Raw genomic sequence first — 25656 nt, forward strand, 5'->3', positions numbered from 1 at the left:
ATAAATAAATAAAGTGGGAAATATCCGCTTAAATTTAGAGTAAAATCTCATCTCATAAACTTATAGTTTTCATAATCCTGGAGTTAGTCTTGTTAGACTCTCCACAATGGTATGATATTGTACACTTTGAGTCATAAGCTCTCATGCTTTGGGCTAACCCAAAAGGTTTCATACTAGTAGAGATAGTATTATTTGATTATAAACCCACGATCATTTTCTAAATTAGCCAAGACTTTCATCCAACAAGTCTCAAGCTCTTCGTTGAGATCTCCGTGAAAGAGAACTTGATTAACATTTTGGGTAAGTTTGAAATTTGCTATATCTTATACCTCTGCATAAAAACCATCTTACTTGTAACTAATCGGGTAAGCCCACCTTGACACAATGCAAAGACTAGACCCATGTCTCATCTTTCAAGCTTTTGTTCGAAGAAGATAGTACTAAGCTTAAAAACAAGTACCTAATCATATATATTTTTTTGTTGAACATATATTCAATTATCAGCAACCTAAGCATAATTCAACTATTTTATGTAAATACCATCGATTGTTATAATCCTCTATCTCTTCACCTCAAGTATTGTAAAAATGAAAAAAACGAAGACACCGTGGACGACATTTAGAAGCGATAGTAGAAAAGACATTGTAATCTAGCACATAAGCCCTGCTGAGATCAAGCAAGTTTTGTTTTTGAAAGATACTAATAAGAGATGATTGTTGTACACTTCCAAGTATTTATGCAACAGCGACAATTACATTCCCTTTAAAATGATCAATTTGCAACTGTTTTATCAAATATTATACAATTCAAGGTGATGCGGAAACAAAAACAATGAAAAAAAAAATCAATAAATAACCATAATGGAAAAGAGATCCCACAAAACTGATATACAAAAGGCTTCTCTAAGCATCCAATCCTGCACCTAATATGGTTGTGTTGCTTGAATAGACCTAGCATTGGCTTGTGAAGGAAAACTACAAAAAGCAAACAGGAAACTTGAAATAAATAAACTGGTCTGCAGATTTTACAACTCTACACCTCCTTGTGCCATCTAATTCCCCCTTCCCATCAATAAATAAACCAGGGCAGGGTAGTATATTTCCATGGCCAATTATTCAAGGATCCAAGAATATGATGTTATTGACTTTGTCATCGTCCCCGTTGTTGATCTTTCCAGGCGCCGATAAAACGAACATGATATTTGAATGATCTTTCGACTTACATCAGCGGAAGATATGTACCGCCATGCCCTTTCCTAAGAACAAGAGGCCCGGCGTTCTCAGGTACCTTATCAAGCGCTTTTGTGCAAGCATTGATAACATCCATAAAACCAGTGGCAAGTTGAGCTAGTTGCAAACGGAGCCTCAAATCCCGAGTCCTTTTCAACAAGCATCTAAATGATCTTCCCAAATATTTTGCCCACTCTGCAGGCAACCCTCCCCCAGTCAGCCAGACGGAGAACTGGGACTGGTCCCCACGGGCAGCGACTTCGGACCTGTAAAATCTTGCAATGTCGCTTAACATTGAAGGATGGAGTGGAAGCACAGTGACAAATTCAGCCACAAAGTCTTCTAAAATATCTGGCTTAAGCATCTGATTCCAAATGACTAAAGCCCACTCGCTTGGCTGGTCGAGATCATAAGCTTCAGCAACAATTAGTGCCTCCTGGAATCTTGATTGGTCGACGAGAGCTCTTCTGGCATTGGTTTCTGTCTGGAAGAGCCATTTAAAGTCGGGCATCCTAATCTGAAGGGACACTAGAGAGGCCTGAGCACAGGATCTGCGAGTTTTGTTGCCAGCATCAATGGAAGAATAAACTTCAGCAGCTTTAATGTAGTACAGCATGGCATCTAAAAGGTCTTCGTTCTGGTCCTTGTCATAGCGGCGGAACCACATCTCACAAGACTGCTCTGCCTGTCTCTCCAAAAGGGCAGCTGTTTCATGCTTCATGTCAAAATGGCTGTAAACCTGTATGCATGATGTAAATCACCAAATTAAACACGAGAGATGGTGCTCTGAGGTTAATTTTCATCGAAGTATACATCAAAACAAGAACTTCAGGAATTTTCCGCTGCCTAAGATTTACGAAAAGAAAACCAGTACCGTAGTCCACTCGGATCATGCATATCTTAGAAGAAGAGAATGGAGGATAAAAAGATAAACAAGGAACCCCAAGTCCACAGGAATAATTTGTATAGTAAACCTTGGGTTAGACATTATGAAAGCAAATCTTTGGTCATTTAATGTCAAATGTAAACACATGCTGATATTTCTGGTAACTACCTAAATAAATAACAAAAATAACTTGATCCAGAAGGACAATAAAACAAAAATATAGCATACGGAGTTGACAAAAATAATTTCAGAACCATAACAAAGGGTAATGTTGATAAAATAAGATAACTAATAAGGCTATGTTGGACTAGTGAGATGTAATAAATGATCAAATAGCCAACCATTCAAAACCATAACATCTTAGCATAATATCAGCCTAAATGTTGATGTCCTTGATAAGTTGCAAGCATATGCTAAGCATGCGATATGAAATAATTCCTGCCAAGCCAACGGAAGATCTAATTGAATATGGCATCTTATGAATTTATTGCAATTGTCAAGAATATTACACATTGGATATTGTGAACAAGTCTACAAACCTTAGCAAATGCATCAAGATCATTGGGGATTAAATGCTTAAGGGATGTAAGAACAGCGATACGAAAGCCCCTGACAGCCTCAGCACTGCCTGTGCTTGTACTTATAGCAGCCGAAAACTTTTGAAGAAGAAATTCTAGTTGATTGTTCTCGATAAGAATGCCAAGAATAAAACTAAGGGCATAGAAGTTCCCAACTCCAGTGATCAGACGAGCTAAACATGGAAAATCACCCTCAGCTACATAAGCCTCAACTCTTGTGGCAGCAAGAGCCACGAGAACATCAACCCCATCGAGGCAAGCTGATGATTTGTAGAAGTGGTGGGACAAAATTAAAAGTTCAACCTAAAACAGAACATTTTTTAGAAGTCAGAAAACTGGAGTAAAAATTCTTAAGAATAAGAAATCAACTTATTGAACTTGAGTCAACATCTAGACATTTGATGGAATGAGAAAGAACAACACTGCTTATAACACTTAACTGAATAAAACTTGCACAATGCCTACTGTGTATAAGAAAGAAAATGAAAGAAAATGAAATTCCAGTTTCCATCACTTCCAGAGGTCTATTTCTTAAACATTTTTACCCCAAGGAATTACACTAAGAAGGCCAAATCTTTTAACTAAACAGCAGTCCATAATAGAATAATATAGAAATGATTATAACTCACAGTCTATCCACGTATTACTAATAACTAGCAGTATCATAACTCCAAAAAAAAAAAAAAAAAAAAAAAACACATTTTCTTCTCATGTTTTCTATTTTCACTCGAGACCCATTTTCTTTCATGATGTACAACCTAGGCGACATAATGGAAAAATATATGTCATAGTCACAGTAGTACCTCACAGGCATGTGGTATCTCTTGTCCAGTAATAACTAAACGCATCAAGGCATGCCCAATCTCTGGTTCAGAAGGACAAAGTTCTGACCACTTCAAGAAATCAGAGAATCTCCATAGTAGAGGAGCAGGTCCTTCATCTTTCTGGGAATCCATATAACCTCCACGATGTGCAGCCAGCAAGCCCTAATTTTTTCAAAATCATAAGAGGTCAGTTTAGATTAAGAACTGATACTTACCCCATGGGTTCATTCAAACTAAGGAAAATTATCAGATTCATGCAAAATATCTTTAAATACAATCGATCAAATAGAGACTGAAACCAAAGCAAGTTTGATATTAAGCTTTGGAGATAATTCAATCTGACTTTTTTATTTATGGTCTGGCCTTTTTCAACCTCTGATACTCAACCTGTATCTGCTGAATCTAAATTCATAATTCTAGAGATCTACTAGGCACTCAGTAGGGAAAACAACCTTGAGAAAAGATTCTGCAAGAATTTGAGCAATACTAGCAGCAGGCATAGAGTGAGTCTGCACAAGGAAATTTGCCTCCGCAAATGACTCTTGTGCCTTGAGAGAGAGCAGCTGTAATAGTTCAATTGGCTGTTTGTTATATGCCTCTGAAAATGAAAGTCCCAAGACATTTGCTGCTTTTACAACCGCAATTACTCTTCTACAAAGCCCACGTCCACCACCTTCAGCAAAAATTGTTGCTAAAGTCTCCAAAACCTGTACATATGAACATGCGGATCATGCACATCAACCAAAATAAGAACAGGAGTTATCATTGGATGGCAATAAATTCAGAAAACTGAAAGAGCCTAGTAAGAAGGGGATGGTATTTTCATTTTAACAATTGCTACTAAGTTTAACATAAAGAAGAGTGAGAGAGACAGGATTGACAGAAACCTGCAATGGGTTGAGATACTGATCAACTTGAATACCAGATGAAAGAATAACTGAACATAAATCCCCATCAAGCATGGCCATTGGAACCTCGCGATTGGAGGTTGATATAGCTGCGAGCTTAAAAGAAGCATCCACGAGAAGGAATTCTGAAGGCACTTGCTCAGGAGATAGCTTTTGTTGAAGCTGCTTCGCAGCCGTAATTTGTCCAAACTCTAGCAATGAAAGAATGGCTCTTTCCACCTCTGCAGGCCCAATCCTTTCTTCCCACCCTGAAAACGATGTATCCATTTTTAAGTTCTCATCTTGCATGTGCAAATCATTTTTAACATTGGAAGAAATATATCCATCTTCAGAGTTAGTGTTCATGTCTGCAGAGTCTGCCAATGGCCGTCGTAGTAACATGGAACCTTTGGTCCTCCTTTTTGTCTTTGTATTCCCCCCTCCTGTAGTTGAAAGACCAGCATCTAATACTTGACTTTTATGATGAGTCTGGCTGTTTTCTCTGACCTCATGTTTATCCATATTTTTATTCGTCATTGTACTGATATGTTTATCCATTTTTGATATCATACTTGCAGTCAAGTCGATAATACTTGAGCTATTCCTAGATTTACATTCTCGGATGGAGCCACTGATGTTCAGGTCCCGTTCATTTTTCAGTTCAGCTTCTGACTCTACAGCCAGCAGCCAAACCTTGGTCTCAATTTCTCGTAGAAGATTCAATGGATAAACCCTAATAAATTGGATCACACAAGTCAGTGACAATAATTTTAAATGCAAAATAATAAAGCATATGTTAAAATTTAAGACAAGTTTCTTACGGATAGGACACGGTAAACATCCCACTTAACCATTGCAAGGAAAGTAATAATAGTTCATGAAGCTCCTTGGCTGGAAGATCTTTCTCCACAGCTTCTGCATGTTTGAGGAAAAACAATCCAGCCTACGAACAGAAGATAGCAATTGTCAGTAGATTGTTCACAAGTCAAAAAAATCTAATTCAAATATCAAGCAGATACCACACTTCCAGTTCCACATACCTGTAAAGCAGGAAAGGAATATCTAATGAAGAGTGCCTGGCAGTGACCCCACAATGCAACTCTCTCTTCTTGAACATCCCATAAGAATTCCTTCCACTCTGCTACCATAGATTCAGCCTAAACAAGGAGAGAGCCATTAGCGAAATAATAACACCTTTTCTTTTACTTTTTACAATACCACCACTACCCCCCAACCCACAGGATAACATGAACGCAACAAATATTTTAAGTCTTCTGAACATTAAGCCACTTCTTCAAGTTCGTTATACTAGCTATATTTTACCGTGAGTTTTTGTTCACAGCAGAAATGATGATAAATTCAAGGAAATTGTTCAGCTGACCATGAATTTTGAAGGTTAAGAAAGGAATCCCACATGAAGTGAAATAGAAACAACACAAACTTGAACAAAATGGGGAACTTCATTTAAATCTACAATCCTCACATTATCTAATATAGCTAATAGAAAGTGAGTAGAACGAAGAAAACAGTTCTTTTTAAGTTTTTCTCTGTGAATAATACAACTAATACAATCAATTAGTATATAAAGCTTACAGCGCCAAAGACACTTCTAGGTATTGAAGCAGCCATGCCAAATATGGTATATTTCTCATCTTAGCCTGTCTCTTACAAGTCTTAGCAATACTTGTACAAAATGTTACCCCAATTCAAACCAAAAACTATTGGTTGATTATGAATATTTAGCATTGCAATCATAAAGTATAGAAATGAGAAATATTCTATTTAGTTTGACTACCAATAAGAAGAATAACTTGCAACATGATCAAAAAGTCAACCAGGAACTTTATGCTAAAATACCTGAGTTTCCGTGACATGATGACTAGCTGATTTCCAAGAACCCCCACTAGCTTCCAGTTGCTTTGCCCAATTGCGTGCTTGCTCCCAATGTCTATTATTTTCTAGTGCTGATAAAAGTGATGCATCATCTAGAGCCTCATTTCCAAGGTGGAGCCCATCATCTATACGTAGTAAAGGCTCAGCTAAATTGATTTTATAATAAAGTCGTCGATAATATGAGGCAGAAAATCCTCCATCACCAAAATCAGTTGCAGCTAGAAGTTTCAGTAGGCATCTTCTTTCATATGGAGATGGACAAACAGACAGTACCGCATTGGCAGCCTTGACAGCAGTCGACCCAGTCCATGACGTCCCAGTATTTTCTTCTCCCTCAACATTTGCATGAGAATAGATTGCTTCATCCTTAACTCGTGCAGAAAATGAACCTAAATGTGCTGAAGCTTCAGCTAAACACATTTGTGAAAATGCCTAATGAACGGTTAACTTTGAATCAGTACATGATTTGTTTAAAGAAAACTCAAAGAAATTTTATGAAGGAAAGGAGTGGGGATCATATGGGACTAAACGGTTAACCTGAAGTGCACGGATGAATGGTAGCAGGGAACATGAAGGAAGGAACATCTCAAAAGCCCTCAACAGAGGCAAGAATAGTTTCTGTTCACAAAGCACAGAAACCATCTTGGACAGAGATGATGGTGCTTCATCTGAATCATATGAAACAGAAATCCGTTGGGGTTCCTGAACTATCTTTCCTTCTTCCATGACAATAGAGTCACCTGGAACTTTAGTTGATGCACGTGAAGCACTGAAATTATCAGATATCGCTATAACTGATGGATCATCAGAAACGGAATCCATGGTTCGCCTTCGTTTGGGATTTTTCCGGCAGTAATGAAATGCAGATGATCTACACCCAGCAGGCAAGGTATTGGTAGCTTCTACTGCTGCCCCGACATTTTCTGCTATCTGGGAAGCAATATCATTTACCTTAATGGATGTAGTTTCCCTGTATATAACTCAGAATCAGAAAAGATCTTCAGCTTGGTATTTGTAAATATCCTACTTGGAATGAAAAAAATCAATAACAAGAAAAGGATAATAAAAACTGAACATATATAAATATAAAACTCGCATAGAAGCAATGAAATAACAACTTAAAACTAATGGTATACTTCCAAGTAAGATACTAACTATCTATATATTTCATTTCCAAAAGGAACAATTGATTGTCACCTTGCTGCTGTAATTTCTAGCCAAACAGTAAGACAGGATAATGGAGAGACGTCTGGGAAGCAAGAAGCAATCATTGCCAAAATAGACCAGGACAACTCTTCTGCCTTTATCAAGAGAGCTTTTCCGGGATTCTTCTTGTTCTCACATTCAGCTAAAATGGTAAAGAGCTCAACAGGAATATACATACTTCCATCTAAAATGGTGGTTTGACCTTTTTTCTCTTCAGTGTCGGAGTATGATGAAGGGCCAGGGCTTTTCCTCGACTGTACAGACTTCAATACCGTTAATATATGGATTTTGAGACGTGGATCACTGAACTCTTTTGATGCCTAGAGAGAAATAAAATGGAAGAAAAGATGTAACATAAGGATAAGAGATTTAGATAGGTGACTACTCAAATTAATAAATATACAGGACTCACTACTTGGATTACTGTGTCAAATGGGTACCCGCCAACATGAGCCTCAGTTAAAAATCCAACCTTTCAAATATAAGAGATATTGAATCAGAATGTGAATCGTCACAGTTGAGAAAATTAGTTCAGTATTAATATAGACCGAAGGAGAATACCCAGTCATTGTCTCTTGCTAACAAAGCAAGATATTTCGAACTTAGAGGAATCCTATGCATCCGACAAAAGACTCTAACTAAATTCCAGTGTTGGCTTGCAGTTTTTTGCTGATTTCTTAGCTCAGTCCCATCACCTTTACCACATAATAACCACGATCCACATGAATTTCCATCGACCATGTGGGGAAGACTTACCTCTTCCAAATGCTGTAGGACAAACAAAAGCACCTGTGAACAACGTTTTGGAGGTGCTGAATCAGAAGTGCCCTTTGGCTCATTAACACTTGAGCTTTCCTGGTGCAGATACTCATCAGCCAGAGCTCGAGCAAGAGTCTCTATTTTATCAGATTCTAAGGGTACTGGGTGAAAAGCAGAACCCTTAGGTGAAAGTTGCCTGAAATTCTCAAAGGATTGCCCAGACTTGTAAAATGTCGATATTCGTCTTAAAGCTGCTACATCTACATGGAGCATACTGGCAGACAAACCACCTAGCTCCAGGAGAAAAGCACATGAGGCAACTAACACGGAGTTCTCAAAATGCGTAATGGCAAGTGGAATAACCTGAAAATCAAGTGTGGAGAAATTTTTACAAACTCAAGTAAAACAGTTTAACTTTGCATAATTAATTGAGTCAACTATTTGTCAAGGAAAAGTATCAACATTATAATTAAAAGAATTTACGAATATTAGAATGACTGGAAGGAGCCTGTAGTTGTCAGAGGTGGGTAAGCTTGGAAATTTTAGCAACCTGGTCCAGGAATGGATAGATCTAGTGTTACCCCAAAAAGGAATATACCCAATAATTTATAGGTCAATTTCCCAAGGAGATTGAAATCTGCTGTTTAAATCCTCCTGCTCTCCTAGGAACATAATTAATCAGACCAGCATAGATTTTGATTGGTTACCTATAGTCCTAAAGCAAGTTTGAAAGATTCTATGGACATCGAATAAGCTATCAGTCTTTCCTTCATCTCGAGGAGAGTGGATCCTTGATTTTAAAATAACTCTAGATGATAAGGGGACTCTTGGGAGGGCCAAAAGAAAAGGCAAAATAATAACGAAAAGAAATCATGGATGCAGCAGTTATCAGATAACAATAAAGAAAAAGTGAAGGACAAGTAAAAAGATTAGAGAAAGATGGTTTTATAAGAAAATTAAGTAAAATGGTATTGGATTGGATCATTGAAAAAATGATTAAGGACCTCAGTGAATCATTTAAGCATGAGTAGAGAATCGGCAAACCATTTTGTTTCATTGTAACGACTTCCACAAGTTGCAGTTTGAATCATCCTTCCAGTGTGTAACATCTTACAAAGATTTATTGATCATTAAGTTGGAATGCTTTTCTTTGGAAGGATGCCCAGAAAGAGAACTTTCTGAGAACATGTCATTTTCATAATCGTTAGATTATTTATCAATTGAAAAGAAATATGAGCTTTTGGGTGGGGGTTTTCACTTCCCCTGCCTCTTAGACTGTTCCCTTTGCTCTGCTTTTTGCTAATGCTTTAAGCTTGTTTCTTTTATTAAAAAAACGTAATATGAGAATGTTTAAGTCAAAAGTTGACGATGTTGAAGTCACTTAGAAAAGAATTAAATATTTCACTTATTTATTGATCAAACAATTTTGTATCTTTAGATTTTGACACTTCTTTTGATCCTTTCTGTCCTCCATGATGTTCTTTTTTTGTAGTTTTGACATTTACCTTATCCCCTTAGTGTTTGATTGCTGTGTTACAATAATAATCATTGCCTATTATAACGTAAAAGAAAATAATGATAAATCCTTACCGAAGAAAGAAGAGATTGTTCCATTGGTGTCAAAGGCGCAAAAAGTGTCTGTAGATCCAACTGTATATTTGATTGTCCAATTGCTGAACCTGACTGAATCTCTGATTTCAATTTCTGAACTCTAGCAACAAGAAGATGATTAAAAGCTGATAATGCACGCCCACGATGCAAGTTGTGCTCGAGCCCAAGTCCAGTTTCCTAAAGGCAATAGATTAGCTGAGCTGAGTGTATGGCTTAAAGGAAGCACACATGCGTCTACCAATAACGCCAACAATTATATACTGATAGACTCCGCATTACAAAATGTGGCAACGTGTATTAGATGAGATAGTAAACCGTAAAATAATATAACAGAAAATATAAACAAGATTGGCGAGATTGAGGATCTGTCAAGATAACTAAGACATTTAATATGATTTTGATGGATGAGCTAGGCAGTTTAATTCTTTGGGCAATGTAAAAGCATCATGACACCTGCAATGTATGGGGGTTTTATCGAGGGATCTGCACCCATAAACATCATCAATTGTTTTTCAACAATTACTAATCGTGTGAATTTTAATGATCGAGAGTTTATCTGAGAGACAAAATGCATCATGTAAACAGAAAAGAAATAGAATCTGTTTCACCCTTCATCGATAATGGTTAGATGTTAGGAAAGTTTTAGGAAATCCACAGGACTCTCTTGAGCTTTTTACAATCACTAGTAATATTTTTGGATAAAAACAGCACATTAATGTAAGACATTTAACAAATAAAACTTCCAACTACCAGATAACACAACATATATGGTATCTTTATATAAACAGGCAATGACAATCATCTATTCTCAATAATTGGGAGGAAACAATACCTTACGGAAGTGTTCCCTTATCTCCCCTGGAACATGATAAATTTTGAAATATACTGTAAAGCAAGAAGATTCCTAATTCACATTGCCAGATAGTAATATGCAGTGCAGTTGAGAATTAGGAATCTATTTTACAATATTTTTCAAAATTTATCATATAGCCAGGGGAGATAAGGGAGCACTTTCATATGGAATAAATGCTTCCCTCAACAAAATACTTCTTTCTACTTTGCGTGATAACAAAGAGAAAACAATTGAGAAAATTCGGAGAATAAGAACCATATAAGGTTAAAGAAATCTTGTATAAGTTCAAAAGGGAAAATAAAGGCCAGTTACTGAAGTAGCTGCCGAGAAATTCAAAGAATATACATATAACCTATAGTTGGACATACCTTGAGAGATGAATCATATAGTTCATCTTCAATGTGCTTCTGTATGGCTGCTTCCCAAGAGATTGGACTGATTTCAGAATGTTCATCATCATTCATAACAAAATATACATCCCTCTCCCATAATGCTTGCCCCGTTGGCAAACCTGAAATTGATTGCCATCCAAGAGGACCCTGCGATAGAATTTGCACAAACATAAAGCATATACAAAAATCTGAGCCTCGACTTTTAGAAGTAACATCCCTAAATCTTAGGGTAATTTGCTGCAGGACGCTAGCTGAACTGTAACACCATTTCGATTATCATAACTGCATCGTTAGTTGTTAGTTCAGTTGAACAGCTGTCTAACAAGCTGTTTATTAACTTAAATGAGTAGCTAATCTTGCGTATAAAACAGGAGCCAGCTAGCCATATGACAAAAGGCTAATGATTGATTTCAGAAAAAAGAAAATTTTATGATTCACTTGAGTGAAGAGTGCTAATACAAAGAAATAGTGTGGATAGAAATGAATATTCAATGAACATAAGAAGGTTCTATGGTTCAAAGCTTGTCCGACCCTTCTGTGGATAGCAAGTGGACTGAGCATTTTATTTTGAATAGTGTGGAGTACAAGAAAGATCATCAAGCGGTTAAGTGTCTATGGAAAGGAGTAGTAAGCAGTCAAAGTCCATCCATTCTAATCTCCAGTAAAATTTAAAAAGTGGATACATTTCTAATCTACCGTCTGTTAATTCAATGAATCATTTAGTTCAGAATGATGACAAAATGCATGGGTTGTTAAAAGGATAGAGAATGAAACCTGGACATAGAGATGAAGCAATCTCCTAACTGCCTTGGGAAACCAGCATGGTAGCATATGTAAAAGTGAAGTATCACGTCCAGCAGAAAAAATGGTGCTGTTACGCCAATGTAGATATTCAGATAACGCTGAAATGCAGAAACAATGAATTGTGAACTGATTAAACACTCAGGTGCAGAAATAATGACAGAGAGTGAAAATTACAATAAAATGGAGGAGGAGAAGCTAACCATTCTTCCATTTTGGACCCAAAAAATTGCAAGTTGTATCTTGCTGGAAAGCAGATGTAACTAGGGCACGGCACAATGTAGGGAATCGTTGCAGGACTGGCCTGAGGTTTTCAAGAGTACATTGGGCTGACGAGCTACTATGTCTGTTTACACCACAGCTACTTAAACAATCTTGGATTGGGGAAGGAGCATACATTAGAGTTGCTAGGGCTGCCATTTCTCCCCCACCTTCAGCAATGTCAGCAACAGTGGAAATAATCTCTTCAATATTCCGAACACTGAGGTTGGGATCATGAACTAAATTCAGTGGCATTATTGAGCGAGCATTAGAAAATGATGCATCGTATTCGCAGCCCCTGATCCTCGACAGAAGTAGCCATCTTGCCCAATGGCAATCTCCCTACATCAGCACACCATAAGAATAGAGGGCAAAAGATGAGCATACAAACTAAATTTTAAAGAGAGTTAATAGGCAAAATCAAAGGATACTCGAAATGTTTGATAATATTAAGGTCATAAGGAAAATAGTCAACTGATGGTCAACTGAAAATTTATGTAAGGTGTAGAAGTTGAACAGGAATATAAGTCAACTGATGGTCCCACCAAAATGACTAAAATGCCAGCATTCCAGCTTCATGTAAACAGAAATTGTACTCCTGGGATATCTTGGCAAGACTAGAGCACTATGCTGAAGTGAGGGAAATTTGAGTGGGCTGCTTAGTAATCTAAAATATTGTCAAATACGTATTTCATTAAAAATAACCACAAACATAGCCTTCAAAAGAAATTACCCAATTGTGATAACGACAGAAGGTTAATCTTCTTGTGTTTCTAAAAATAGGTTGTGAGTCTATTCTACAGTTTATTTTCAGCTACTTTTGTCAATTACCCAGACTCCATGTTCTATTGTCAAAAAGGACTCAACAGAAGTACCTAAAGCAAAAAGAGTAACTTGTAGGGTAAATATAAAATAAAACAAATGAAAAATACAATAAATTGGGCTTAGCTGGCTCGAGCCAAGATCAACATGAATCCCACAAAAATTTCCCTCATTTATCTCTGACTCTTCACTTGCTATGAACTCATCCCTTAAACTGTCAAACTCACTCACTCACATAAGCTACTTTAAATATGTAAGAAGAAACAGACGAAAGATGAATGATGGCTATTAAATAAAATCAGGAAATATAGAAATAAGAAGCCACACTGACTGAATGTGTAGATACTTACAGCAGCTTCCAGTAGTGAATGAACTGAATTATTATCAATAACCAGTTTGTGATGGTCCAGATAAAGGTCGAGAAGAAAAGGCAAGTTATACTGTGAACAGTGATGTATGAAAACTTTATACAATGCTTGCACAGAATCAACAGAATATGCTCCGCCCTTGTTTGAAGATCTTTGATCAACTGAACTGCTGATGTGGTCATCCATAGAAGCAATCTCATCAAGTCTGTGTATAATGAAGCCAGAACGGGCAAGAAGAGGTACCAGCTCCATTGAGCCTTCCCAATATTCCTTCAGAAATATAAAATGCCTTGCAAGCTTCTCCTCCAAGAGCATACCCAACAATTTGGAGCACATAATATTAGCTGAAAATTTGAAAATTTTGACGTTGGGAATGTACAAGCAAACAGCATCTAACTCTTCTAGAGGATATAAGTAATTGCTGTAAAAAGTAGACTCTCTGTTGCACCCAACTGCTGAAGCTGACTGTAGACCATCTAAGCTTACTTGGAGGCTCCCATCCAAAATATTAGCATCAGGAATCATATCGAGAAGTCTTGATACTCCATCCCAGTTATTATGGCATATATGGTAATCAAGTTGCGATTCCCATGCTACATGGATACCATTACCCAAAGATTGATCCAGTAATATCTGTACAAAGAAAGATGTAATATAAACCAATTAATATCCCACATCAAACGCAACTGGACAACAAAAACAAAGTGGATCAATCTGACCATATTTGGGTACAGGTGTGGGGGTGATAAGAAAGGAGAGGAGCGAAATTCATGCAGTCTATGATTTTTTATCAGAGATATAAATGGACCTAGATAGTACAGTTTAAACCACAGCAGTTGAAGAAGTGAAACAAAAAAGAAGACTAGACACAGGGGCTGGCAATAGAGCCTGAGCTATGACAAGAACTCCAATTCCTACAAGCTTCATCAGATAGGCGCTCCAATATCAATATTAGGCACTGAAACGAAGATTCAGGTGCACTGTGGGGCTCGTTTACATAACTTATGGATCTTAGGATAAAGGGGGGTGCAAGGGAGTATTGATGTTATTTTCCCTTCTTTTGCTGTCCTTTGCTGTTCACTTACTAGTGTTAGATTTTAGCTCAGCTATCAGTTAGACCACCAATTATAAAAGTATATTCTGGGAGGGGTAAAAAGATGAATGCGACTCATGTAACTTCCACAAACTAGTTATTCGGGATTGTAAACTCCATAGGTCTATGAAATTATGACTAGACAAGACTAGGTTGTTCTAGACGGGGGGTACAAGTAGCAAAAGATTCTGAGAGAGAAGCAAAGCTTGGCCCTCTCAAATTGGCTGTAATCCAGTCGGCTGTAGGTTATAGTGGATATATTAAATTTTCATCTAAAAGTTTGTTTCTTTTTATTAAATTTTTATAGATTTAAGAAAAAAAACCTTAAATGAACCGCATGAATTATATTCGAAAGCAACTGTGTAATCCTTTACATTTGATACATGAAAGGATAAGGTGCAATAGACTTATTTAGGACTTATTTAACTCCCAAAAATAATCACCCATTAACTAAAAGCTGAATCTTGGCAGCCAATTCAATATTAGTCAGTAGCCACAGGAAACCTATATACCCGATCACTTTCCATTAGTTCTTGCAAACAGATTTTCAAGCAAGGAAATATTAATGCAGATTCATTGTTTCAAAGGAATCGGGTTCACATAAAACAGGTGGTTGTACCAGAGAAGTTAAACATGACTTACACGATCAGTTGTTCGCTGATCCCACGTGTTTGTCCAAATGGCAGCGGCAGCCCAATATCCTATATGAGCATTATCTTCAGTGGTCTCCACGACAGAAGAGCTCTCATTGGCATTGGGCCACGAACCTAAAACCACACCATCAACCTCACCACAATCAATGAAAGTATTGTTGATTAAATGGAAACGTAATGTCCTCAATTCATTTTCTCCTGGGCTGTTAGAACTTGATGGGAATCCCATATTTGCTTTCTGCCTGCTCAGAAATGTTTTCCAGAAATTACTGCTTGGGTAGAGCCTCTAATCCATTCCCCCATTTATAAAGAAGTGCAGAAAAGAGCATACTTTAGTTCCAAATGGATAAAAAAGAATTAAGATTTTAATTTGAACTGACTCAAAATGGACGCAACAAAAGTGATTGATACCTCAATATGTAATATTCTATCCATCATCCTCTGGTCAAATGGCCCCAGATAACCATATTTTTTCATCTCCGCAGCAATTTCCACTCGAAAAGATCTGTTAATTGTACCATACAACAATTGCTTGAGGCTAACTTCAATGTCATCTCCAAGCCTCTGCAGCGTAGCAATGGCAAGCCCAGTCTCACCCTGTACAACACATAAACATGCTGTTAAGAAAATATGGATAAACAAACAGGAGAAAAGTTACTGAAACTACCTTTAAGAAGAGATCATAAGCAATAGCTCTTCCAATGTCACGAATTTCAGAAAATGTATCATGAGGTTCGTTCTCTTCAATTAATTCTCTCAAATGATTTATGTGTAGTTGAAGAACAGCCAAAGGAAGACGGCCAGAGAGAAGAGCATCTTTAACCACATTTTTAAGTGGCAACTTATCTGACTTCCAACGTGCAATCATCTGGTTAGGATTCTCCAAGGGAACAACTTTCTTTTCCAGGACTCCTTGTGGTACAACAGCCGAGTCTTCATCTAAATCTTCTGAATTGAACTGGGATCCGGAAACCATGGGCATGATAGCAAGACCATCTACAACGTTAGAGTTTAAATCATTTGAAGGAAATGACAGTTCATATTGACTTGTATTCCCCAATGATATTATATCTGTAGAAACAAGCTGTGGTTCATCCAGCAATAGACTGGTTTGGTCAGATACCTCCCCCACGACCTATAAAATCCAATGTTCAAATAAATTATTACTGCTTCAATGAATATAAATTCACATAATATCAATATAAACATACCAATTCCTGACTTGGCCTCTTGAATTTCGAACTAAGATGGCCGTGCAGATTTCTTATTATCTCCAAAAAGTGAGACATCTCATGAAGTTTTCTTGAATGCTCCGATACATTTTGCTTTTGAAAAGGAAGATGCGGGAGAATGGAAATTTCTTGGCCGCTACTAAAGTCATTAAAAGTAGTAGCATTTCTCTTGAACTCAGCCATCCCATATCGATGAATCATTCTGGTCGCAAAGTGTGTCCCAAGTGCAAGAAGCCTACAAATGAAACTCATTTCACGTAAGTTCAGAAGTAAGGTTTTTATCTGTCTTTACTTGTTACAAGGAACAGAGGGGTTTTTTCTTTTTTAACAAGAACCAAATGTAAAGAACAGAGGTTTTAGAATTTAAAAGTTTGTAATATGATGACAACTGCAACATAAAATTAAAAATGATCATGTAGTTGTGTATACATACATATTATATAAGCATCTTTAAAACAGTCAAATTTTGATCAGACAAGAACGCTTCTAAATTAAATGGTTGTACAAACCCTAAAGGAAAAAAAAGGATATGGCATAATACATAAATTAAGTTTTTCACCCAAATTGGGATACTATATTAAGTTACAACTGACACCATGCATACAATCAATATTTACTTCTTTAGCATCTCCCAATTGATAGGAAAACAAACCGACATCGATCATCAAGCAATTACCATAGGAATACTTTTGTAGTTCGTTCCAAGGCTGTTATTTTGTCTAGGCTTTGCCAAATAAGACTCTTGTTCTTATTTTTTTAAAAAAATATCAAACATTTCATCAAGAAGACCTACTAATATTAGCTTGCAAAAATTTTGTTTGCACACTCAATAAAACGAACAAAAGAATACATAATGAACTCAAAAAGGTAGAGATTTTAAGAGAATAAAACAAGTGCGTGCAGGCATAAATAGACATGATTTTCATCAATTAGGACAATATAATCAAGCTAATATGCAAACAAAACGAAAATGACTTGTTGAACACCATGAGAGGTCTGAGCAAGCAAGAGTTCATTTTCATAAACTTGGAGTCTTGTTGCAAGCAAGAGTTCCCAAGCTTTATGAGAGGTCCGGGCCTCTCACTCTTCACCGATGACTGCTCAAAAGTTCATTTTCAACTAACGGTCAAATCTCCCTCCCTCCTACAGTTTCCCTACTAATACTTCGATCTTCCAAACAGACTCCCTGACCTCCTACCCTCACTCGATACACTACCCACATACATAACTATAACAACTCAAGCGGAAAGTTACAAGTGAAACATATTAGAGTCTGAGAATTTTCTTTCACTATCTCCAACCCAAAATTTCACTGTGTCTTCGTCAAGTGGAACATAGGGAGCTGTTTATTTATCCAAGCAAATAACTCCCAAATTGCTATCCCACTAAATAAGAACTTCATAATCTTCTGAAGATGGTGGATTAGATGGTCATACACCCAAAATAGTCGTTTGATGGATGTAGAGATCTAGCTGATAGCTCAAGTGTTGTAAAGGACATGGTTGAAAGCTGCAGCCAGAGCCAACTGCAACTGAGACATGCCGTTACATACAGCTCCAACAAATTGATAAGCGTCTTTGCCTATATGTTTATAATGGGAAAAGGACCATAAAATTGTGGAACATGTCTTCTATTCTTTCTATCAACCAACGATCAATACTTAAGAGGATTTTACATTTTAGAAATACCGAAACCCCAATTGGAAATTCCATATCTAATTGATGCTATAAGCAATATGTTTCATCATCACTTGGAATCTGGTCTGCGATATTAAAATTTTAAATTCAGATTACGAAAGGAATTCTGATTGCCTTTCTAAAGATCCAAGTGGAGTAAGTTTTTCCTATGTTTCTACAAAAGGAAATTCCTCTTTATACCATGCTGAGCACTGGAAGCTCCCTCGAACTTTTTAGATATTAGAGAACTTTTCTTTCTAATATTATTGAGACCTGTCTAAATTTTTTGCGCTTGCAGCAGGTTCCTTGTTCGAGTAGGGTTTTGTCTTCAAATTTTTTCTCGTCCTTTTGAAGTTGAAGTTCGAGTAGCGTTTTTTCCCAAGTTTCATATTTCAGGTAGAGGGTATGCCAATTTAAGATCAACACTTTCTCTTTAGATGTTTTGATTTAATGTACAAATTGCTCGGAACATAATACATTGGCCATAGTGCTTAAGAGGATGAATGGAGAAAATGAATATAGATTTATACCTTGAAGCGGCTGAAATATCATTATCATTACCAGCTTTTTGAAACATCAGATGTACGGCAGCGAAGAGTAATCTCAAAATTCCTTCTTCTTCCAAATCAACTTCCACAAGCATTTCTAGAGATCTGTCCATCATAAAATTGAAAAGAAAACAAGAATGACTTCTATGACAACTTTAGCAAATCATAAAAATGTGTCAGATGTATATACAAAATATCTCTCCTAAATGGGGTTCAAACCCAAGCCATAAATTATAATGTTCAACTAGTCGAAGTTAAGGACGTGTTTGGAACTTTCTAAATGCATAAAAACACATTTTTTTACACTTAAAAGTACTCTTAAAAAGTCATTCCAAACAAATTCTAAATCAACGACCAGTAAAACTACAAATTCCAGGATCCTTATATCTTCGCTCTTGAATGCTTCTTAATTACATTGTAGCCCCTGTTCCCAAGTAATAATTCCTTCTTTCTCAATAAATAAATTAAGGATTATCAAAATTAATTGTTTAATTCAATCAAGTACCTCTGAAGAATCTACTGGCGACAGCATAACAACAGTGCACAAGCACTGTTTTGATCATTAATTCAACAAAGACATTGAAACATGAAATGGATCTTACCGCTCTAGTTCATCAAATCTCAAATAATGCAATGCCATTTGAAAGCAACGCATCCGCACAACTTTCAAGTCCCACCCTGAAATAAACATGTATAAACAGTGAAACCAGTATTTGCCATGTCTTAACACTGCCATTAAAAACTAGATAAAGCACTTATTACATATTAAATTTATAAAAGAAAAAAAAAATCACTGCTGTTATATTTTGTAATTGTATGCTCAATATAATTGCTTGTAGAATTATGCGGTCTTCACAACAGAATCCACAGACAGCTAATTCAATTCTGAGACAGTTTGAAAATAGAAAAACCAAAATGAAACTTCCAGGCACAATACCCGAAAAATTTAAGGTCCACCGTACTTCAAGTTATACATTTCCAATTCAGGTGAAAACATAGTCTCTTATAATCATTTTCTTAAACATTGTTAGATATATAGCTATTATAGTTATGCCAATTGATGTCAATATGATTTCATTTTAGCAAAATAAAGACATGTTCTTACGGTAGAGCTCAGTGTACTTAAGATCAAGATCATTCTCATTAAATAAACTGAAATACTGCAATAATGAACAGGATGTATGGTTCATTATTCTCACCGTTCTCAGAACATAGGCGATCTGCCTCATCTATGCTTTCATATAGGAGGACCCTATCCAAAACTTCAACTTGCCAGGGTGACCATGGACACTTGGATTCTTTAAGCTCCAAATCTTTTACTTGATTAGCAGTGCCAAGAATAATATCAGGTTGCGACCTGGCGACATACTCGGGAGGTAGAGAATTTGACGGAATGGTAACAGAAGGCAAAACCACAGAAAGACCATTATTTGTCACCAAATAAAGAGATCCTTGTGAAGTGCAACCAACTGCTTCTCCAACAATATCTTTTTTCCTTCCATCAACAAAAATCATTTGGGATTTCAAGCAGCTATCATCATGGACTTCGGACTTCAGATGCAAATCAAAATGGACAACTTGAGAGATATTCTGGCCACTCATGTTACATCTTTTAATGTATTGCGTAATTCCCATAGGAGAGAAGCCAAAACAATCATCTTCATTAGTTTTCCAAGTGGAAAGAAACATCTTTCGCATGATGCAAGATTGTAATTCTCCACCCACGGACTTCTGATCTTTTAAAAAGGAAGCAGAAGCAGTTAAACAAGAGCACTTATCTCCTCTCCCCCTATAAACCTTTGAGTCCTTAATATTTTGAAGCACATTAGATTTAGTATTACCCCAATGTGAAGCACCTTCATTTTGCTTGGAAAAATCCCTACATGAATGATTCCCCAATGACTCTGAATAGTTCCTCTGACAGCCTATATCATAACCACCAACCTCCCAACTAACTAGAGACCTCCCAAGTTTGAAATCATGAGAATGTGGAAACAGATTTTCATATCCATGGCAATGCTCTAACATATGTTCAATAGCAGAAACAACATATATTACACCAGATGCATCAATCACAGCAAAATGTGAGGAATGAGAATCAGATAATAACCTTCTAAACTTTCTTCTTTCATGAAAACTACGTCTATAAGATAAATCATCTTGGACTTGATCTACTATATTCCTTTGCAAATCTTGTTTCTCATGCAAGTACTGAGAATTGAGTCCACACGCCTGTAAAACATCAATACATGCAACATGCTTGCCAGACAAAGCAGAGTGTAGGAAGATAAAACCAGAGTCACTTAAACAAACGATAAAATCATTTGAAAAGCAAAAATCTGCCCACTCCATCACCGGTGTAATATATAGGCTTTTCTCAAATTTTACAGAAGACACCCACTTAATTCCCAAATTTCCAACTCTAGCAACAAGAATTAAAGTACCATTTCTGCTTTCAGTTTCAGCACCCTCTTCAACAGATACAGTATCCATTCTCTTCAAAACAAATCCAATTAAAAAATGTGAATCACTTGAAAATATTCTGGAACATTTGTATGATTTATTCATGCCAATGCCTAGTACGTTGGATAAAATGTCAGATAGAAAATGGGTGTCAAATGAAGTTGGACTCATATTACTGCGTGTTCCAAGGATTATTTCATGCCAGCTCTGTTCATTGACGAAAGAATCATCAGAATTTGGTGGCGGCAGGTTATAATTAAATATATTAAATGAAACCACCTTTGTAAAGCAAGGAACTGACGTTTTTTCCGGGTACATTGTCCAAATGTTATCTTCAAATTCAACAGTCTTAACTTTAGCAAGAAATGATTGTAAATATCTCTTAGATGCGCTATCTCCTGACAACAGGGCATCATTCTCAAACTCAGAGCAAGAACTACGTAACATTTCCCCATTCTGATTCGTCCCATTTTCGTCAACATTTCCAGAGGTTTCACAAAAACCAGAACGTTCTTCAATCTCCAAATTTTGAGGTAATCTTGGGTAAGGTCCCCATTCTACCCACCTTCCTTTCCAAAATTCAGATTGCACCATATTTTTACCCTCCACAACAACTTTCTTCGGCTGGCAAAAGGCATGAGCAGTGACACCATGATTTCCAGATACAAATAAAATTTCCTTAAAAGAAGAATCTTCATGCTTCGTATAGGATTCTCCACAAAGCCCCCAAGCGAGTGAACTTACATCACCAAGGAAGTTGTTACAACTCGACCTTGAAAATCTGTTTTTGGTAGGAGAATCCTTATCAACGTCGACAGCCAATCTATTAGAGCATTGTACATCACCTTCATCATCTTCTCGCCAACATGTTGTTGATGCTTCTTCTGAGAAAGCTGATGATCCCAAATCTTTTAAGTCAATATCATATTTATTTGGGAAGTCATCACTACACCTGTTGTCCCCTGCAGATCCACATAAAATGATAACAAATTACAATTAAAAACTTGTGGAGAAGCAAAACAAGAACGAGGGGGTTGGGTAGCTAAATATGTGAAGAAGTGTTGAACCTCCCGCAATTCAATAGAATTAAAATTGTAGCATCGTAAAGAGAATTTTATTGAAGGATACAAAGCCTCCTAAATCTTTGTATGGACATGACATTATGTTTGATTTTATTAAATACCAATGGGTGTCTAGACCATTTTGCACAACCCAATCCTATTAGATAGCTGTCGAACTCAATAATACTTGGTTTCAAGAAACTCATAAGATAATACTTTTAAGGTGTAGACTTCTGTCCTTGTACCTTTTTATTGTGCGTGTATAATTAAACATCAAAACTAGTGAGGAAATCTAAGGAGAGGAGAAAAGGCAACTTACCTGTATCTAGAGGAAGAAGCAACGCTTCATGTTTGTATGAATGCAATAACAAAATTGACCTTGTAGGAGAAATAAAAGCTTCGCGATACTCTGAGAGGTTAAGTTGAGGCTGTGAAGGATTCCAATTCTGCAGCTGCAGAATGGCAGGACCCTCACAACCGGAAACCGAGTCCATCCTGTCGCCCAAAGCAGAGAACAAGACACAGTTAAATGTTAGAAAGTGAAAGAAACCGAATGCTAACAAAGATAGAGAGAGTGACAGGAAGGGAGCAAACAGTACAGTGGCTGTGAGACCGCGGGAAGAGATTCAACCTCTCCCCATTCAACAAGCAGTTGGTAAACAATAACCCACAACATAGGGGGATCTCCAAACATTGTTGAAAGAACAATTTTGGTTAAGGAACCATCCAGTTTCATGAAGTTTTCACTATCTTAAGCAATTGACATCGTGACATTAGGATACCTCCAAAACCTCAAATCTTACACAACCAGAAACAAAGGCTAGAAAGACCAGCTCAAACAAAATAATTGAATCCTTCAGTTCCCAGAAATAATACGCATGTTTAATAACAAAATCAGCCCAAATTTCAGCTGAAGAAAATCTCGTTTTCAAATTAACACAACAAAGTTGAAAAAAAATAGCAATCAAATCAAAAAATTCAGTATTCACCACGCAAGAGGTTAGCAATCAAGTCCCATCAAACAAAATCGTAGCAACAAAAAAAAAAAAAAAAAAAAAAAATCACACAACATGGCCGATGAATTAAAACAACGCCCGCAACAATTGTATCTCTAAAATAATGGAGAAGATACGATAACAGGAAAAATCAGGATCAAAGAAAATCAAAGAAAACAGTCGGGAAGAAAAACCTGGAACTCAAACTGATAACCTAGTCGACGAAGGAAGCCATTATCACCGTAGTAATTCTGTCTCTCTCTGAATTAGATTTTTTTTTTTTTTTCGATTTTTTTGGGTTTTTCTGGAATTGTTCAATCCATAGGAACGGGGAAGACAACAGGCTTTCGCAGGGAAGCGATACAGTCTTACCGACCAAAATTGCAGATAGTATGGGCTTTTTGGTCAATTTACATTCATATTCTTTCGGTCTTTTTCCTGTCCCGTGCAGTTCATGTGCGGAATTTCTCCCGTTCTTTTCACTCACATAAAATTCTATTTTAAAAAGTCTTCAAAAACACTTTCACAATTATTATTAATAATCATTTAATTTTTTTTTTAAATGATTTTTTTTCTCACTTTTTCTTAAATTGGTTTATTTTTTTCTATATTTGAATTTTTAATCAAATTTCATAAATAATTTCCAAATTTTACTATTTAATTTTTTTATTTTTTTAAATTGTATTTCTTTTCTAGTCATTTATCTATAGTTAGTTTCCTATAAAATAAAATGTTATAATGAGTTACTATATTTTGTTACTATTTTACTTATATTGTTTATATTTTTATGGTATAATAAAAAAAAATAGTGAGGAAAAATATTTATAAAATAGTTGGATGCATGGATTAAATTGTTTATTTAATATAAATTATTTCAAATATTATATATCCAAACTAATAATAACTTATTTTAACAAAATATGTGGTAACATTTTAAAATAAAGTTAAAGATCACTTAAAATAACTTAAATTCAAATATTCTGTTGTTTTTTAAAAACTATAAATCTAAATTTAATTCACCTTACCATTATAAAATAGCTTTAATTAGATACTTGTAGCGGCAAAAAAAAATAATAATAAAGTTAAATAAAAACTAAAATATATTAATTAGGTTAAAATTAGACAGGTTATATATTAGTTTTATTGATAAAATTATCAACCTTAATATTTATTATATATATTTAACAACAACGATCTAATTAATATAATAATTTGTATATATAACAAAATTATTTTTAAAAAATGAAGAATTAGTTATAGAAAGACAAATTTGTCCCCATGCCCGAAAACTACTATATTTAAGTACAGACCATCATTTTTTGCTTTTTTTAATGCTGATTTGTTCCAAAAAGCCCAAAGAAAAGGATTTAGTTTCCAAGTATTTTGGGCCTGAATTACTTATTGATGGGCTTTTATCCTACTAGAAAAGGGCCGAAATTTCTATCGGGCTGGGCTCAGATTTAAATGGGCCGAGCTGTAGTTAGATATTGTATCCGTCGAGACATAACCTACTTCAAAGAGATTGGGCTACTCCATAACATCCGCTCCTTAATCGAGATTAGGCTCCATCTTTTGGAGTCCTCAAATGTTATGTATTCGACACTTTCGAGGCTCCCAACTTATTTGTTTGACACTCAAGAATTCAATTAGCATGGTTAATTCAAAGGCATGACTCTGATACCATGTTGAGAATCACAATGGTATGATATTATTCACTTTGAGCATGAGCTCTCATTTGTTTACTTTTTTATTTTTTTTCAGAAGTCATCGGAGTAATAGAGATAGTATTTATTACTTACGACTCTTGATATTCCTCTTAAATAGTCAACGATAGGTACATCCCATTTATTAAAAATAAATAAAAATATTAAAGTTTAAATTTAAATCAAATTGTAGTTATATATAGGATTTTGTTTTTATTTTTTAGATTTATTTTATTTTATTATTATTATTACTTTTTTTTTTTTTTTGGTACAACAGAGAATGCATTAAATTTTGGTTTAAATGCTTTCACCCATTTTTCTGGTACCAGAAGGACGTACCTTCGCGATCCACAATCATGTCGCTCATACCCAAACTATATATTCACATACCATTAATTACTTTGATTTTAATTAATTTTGATATTATAATGTATTTACGAATTAACCGACAAATATTAATTAGTTTAAGCCCAAAATAATCACGGTCTGTTCTTGAAATTATTATTATTTATTTATTTATTTTCCCACTATTTAGAACTCCAAGTTTTATGTGTGTATTTAAATTAAAAATACAAATAATTATTATTTAAAAAAAAACAAAAAGAAATAACATTAAAAGGAAACAAAACGCCCACCAAAAAAGAAAGAGAAAAAAAAGTAACGCACGTGAGGTCTACGAATTTCAACGTCGATGAAGCTAATCTCGTGGAATTATTTAGGCATTTTTTTCGTCACATAATTCCAAAAATAAATAAAATAATTCAGCAACTTATTATTATTTTATTATTAATAATATTCATTAAGTTTAATGCACGTAAAAAGTCGGGTCATGCCTCGTAATCCAGCCAAAAATAATAATTAA

At 35.8% G+C, this 25656-nt stretch overlaps 1 protein-coding gene across 2 annotated transcripts; it reads right to left on the reverse strand.

Annotated features, from left to right (window-relative positions):
* Window positions 1–731: 731 nt before the first annotated feature.
* On the reverse strand, window positions 732–23498 carry LOC111497504. 2 transcript variants are annotated; one of them, XM_023148321.1, is made up of 26 exons: window positions 23286–23498; window positions 22416–22591; window positions 19772–21997; window positions 19175–19250; window positions 18555–18677; window positions 16328–16583; window positions 15784–16251; window positions 15528–15713; window positions 15106–15402; window positions 13353–14003; window positions 12123–12522; window positions 11893–12020; window positions 11095–11265; window positions 9853–10050; window positions 8065–8625; window positions 7919–7975; window positions 7495–7823; window positions 6835–7267; window positions 6262–6729; window positions 5445–5561; window positions 5226–5347; window positions 4405–5137; window positions 3970–4224; window positions 3497–3679; window positions 2655–2996; window positions 732–1968 (listed from the first exon to the last, which is right to left on the reverse strand). In XM_023148321.1, the coding sequence occupies exons 2-26, from the start codon at window positions 22588–22590 to the stop codon at window positions 1219–1221; spliced, it is 9705 nt and encodes a 3234-aa protein (XP_023004089.1). In that variant the 5' UTR covers window position 22591; window positions 23286–23498; the 3' UTR covers window positions 732–1218. The 2 variants fall into 2 exon arrangements, with proteins under 2 accessions (XP_023004089.1, XP_023004088.1); XM_023148320.1 differs by having other exon boundaries at window positions 7916–7975; window positions 23286–23497.
* Window positions 23499–25656: the final 2158 nt, after the last annotated feature.

The sequence above is a fragment of the Cucurbita maxima genome, unplaced genomic scaffold (assembly GCF_002738345.1).
Source record: "Cucurbita maxima cultivar Rimu unplaced genomic scaffold, Cmax_1.0 Cma_Scf00023, whole genome shotgun sequence".
Taxonomy (NCBI): Eukaryota; Viridiplantae; Streptophyta; class Magnoliopsida; order Cucurbitales; family Cucurbitaceae; genus Cucurbita; species Cucurbita maxima.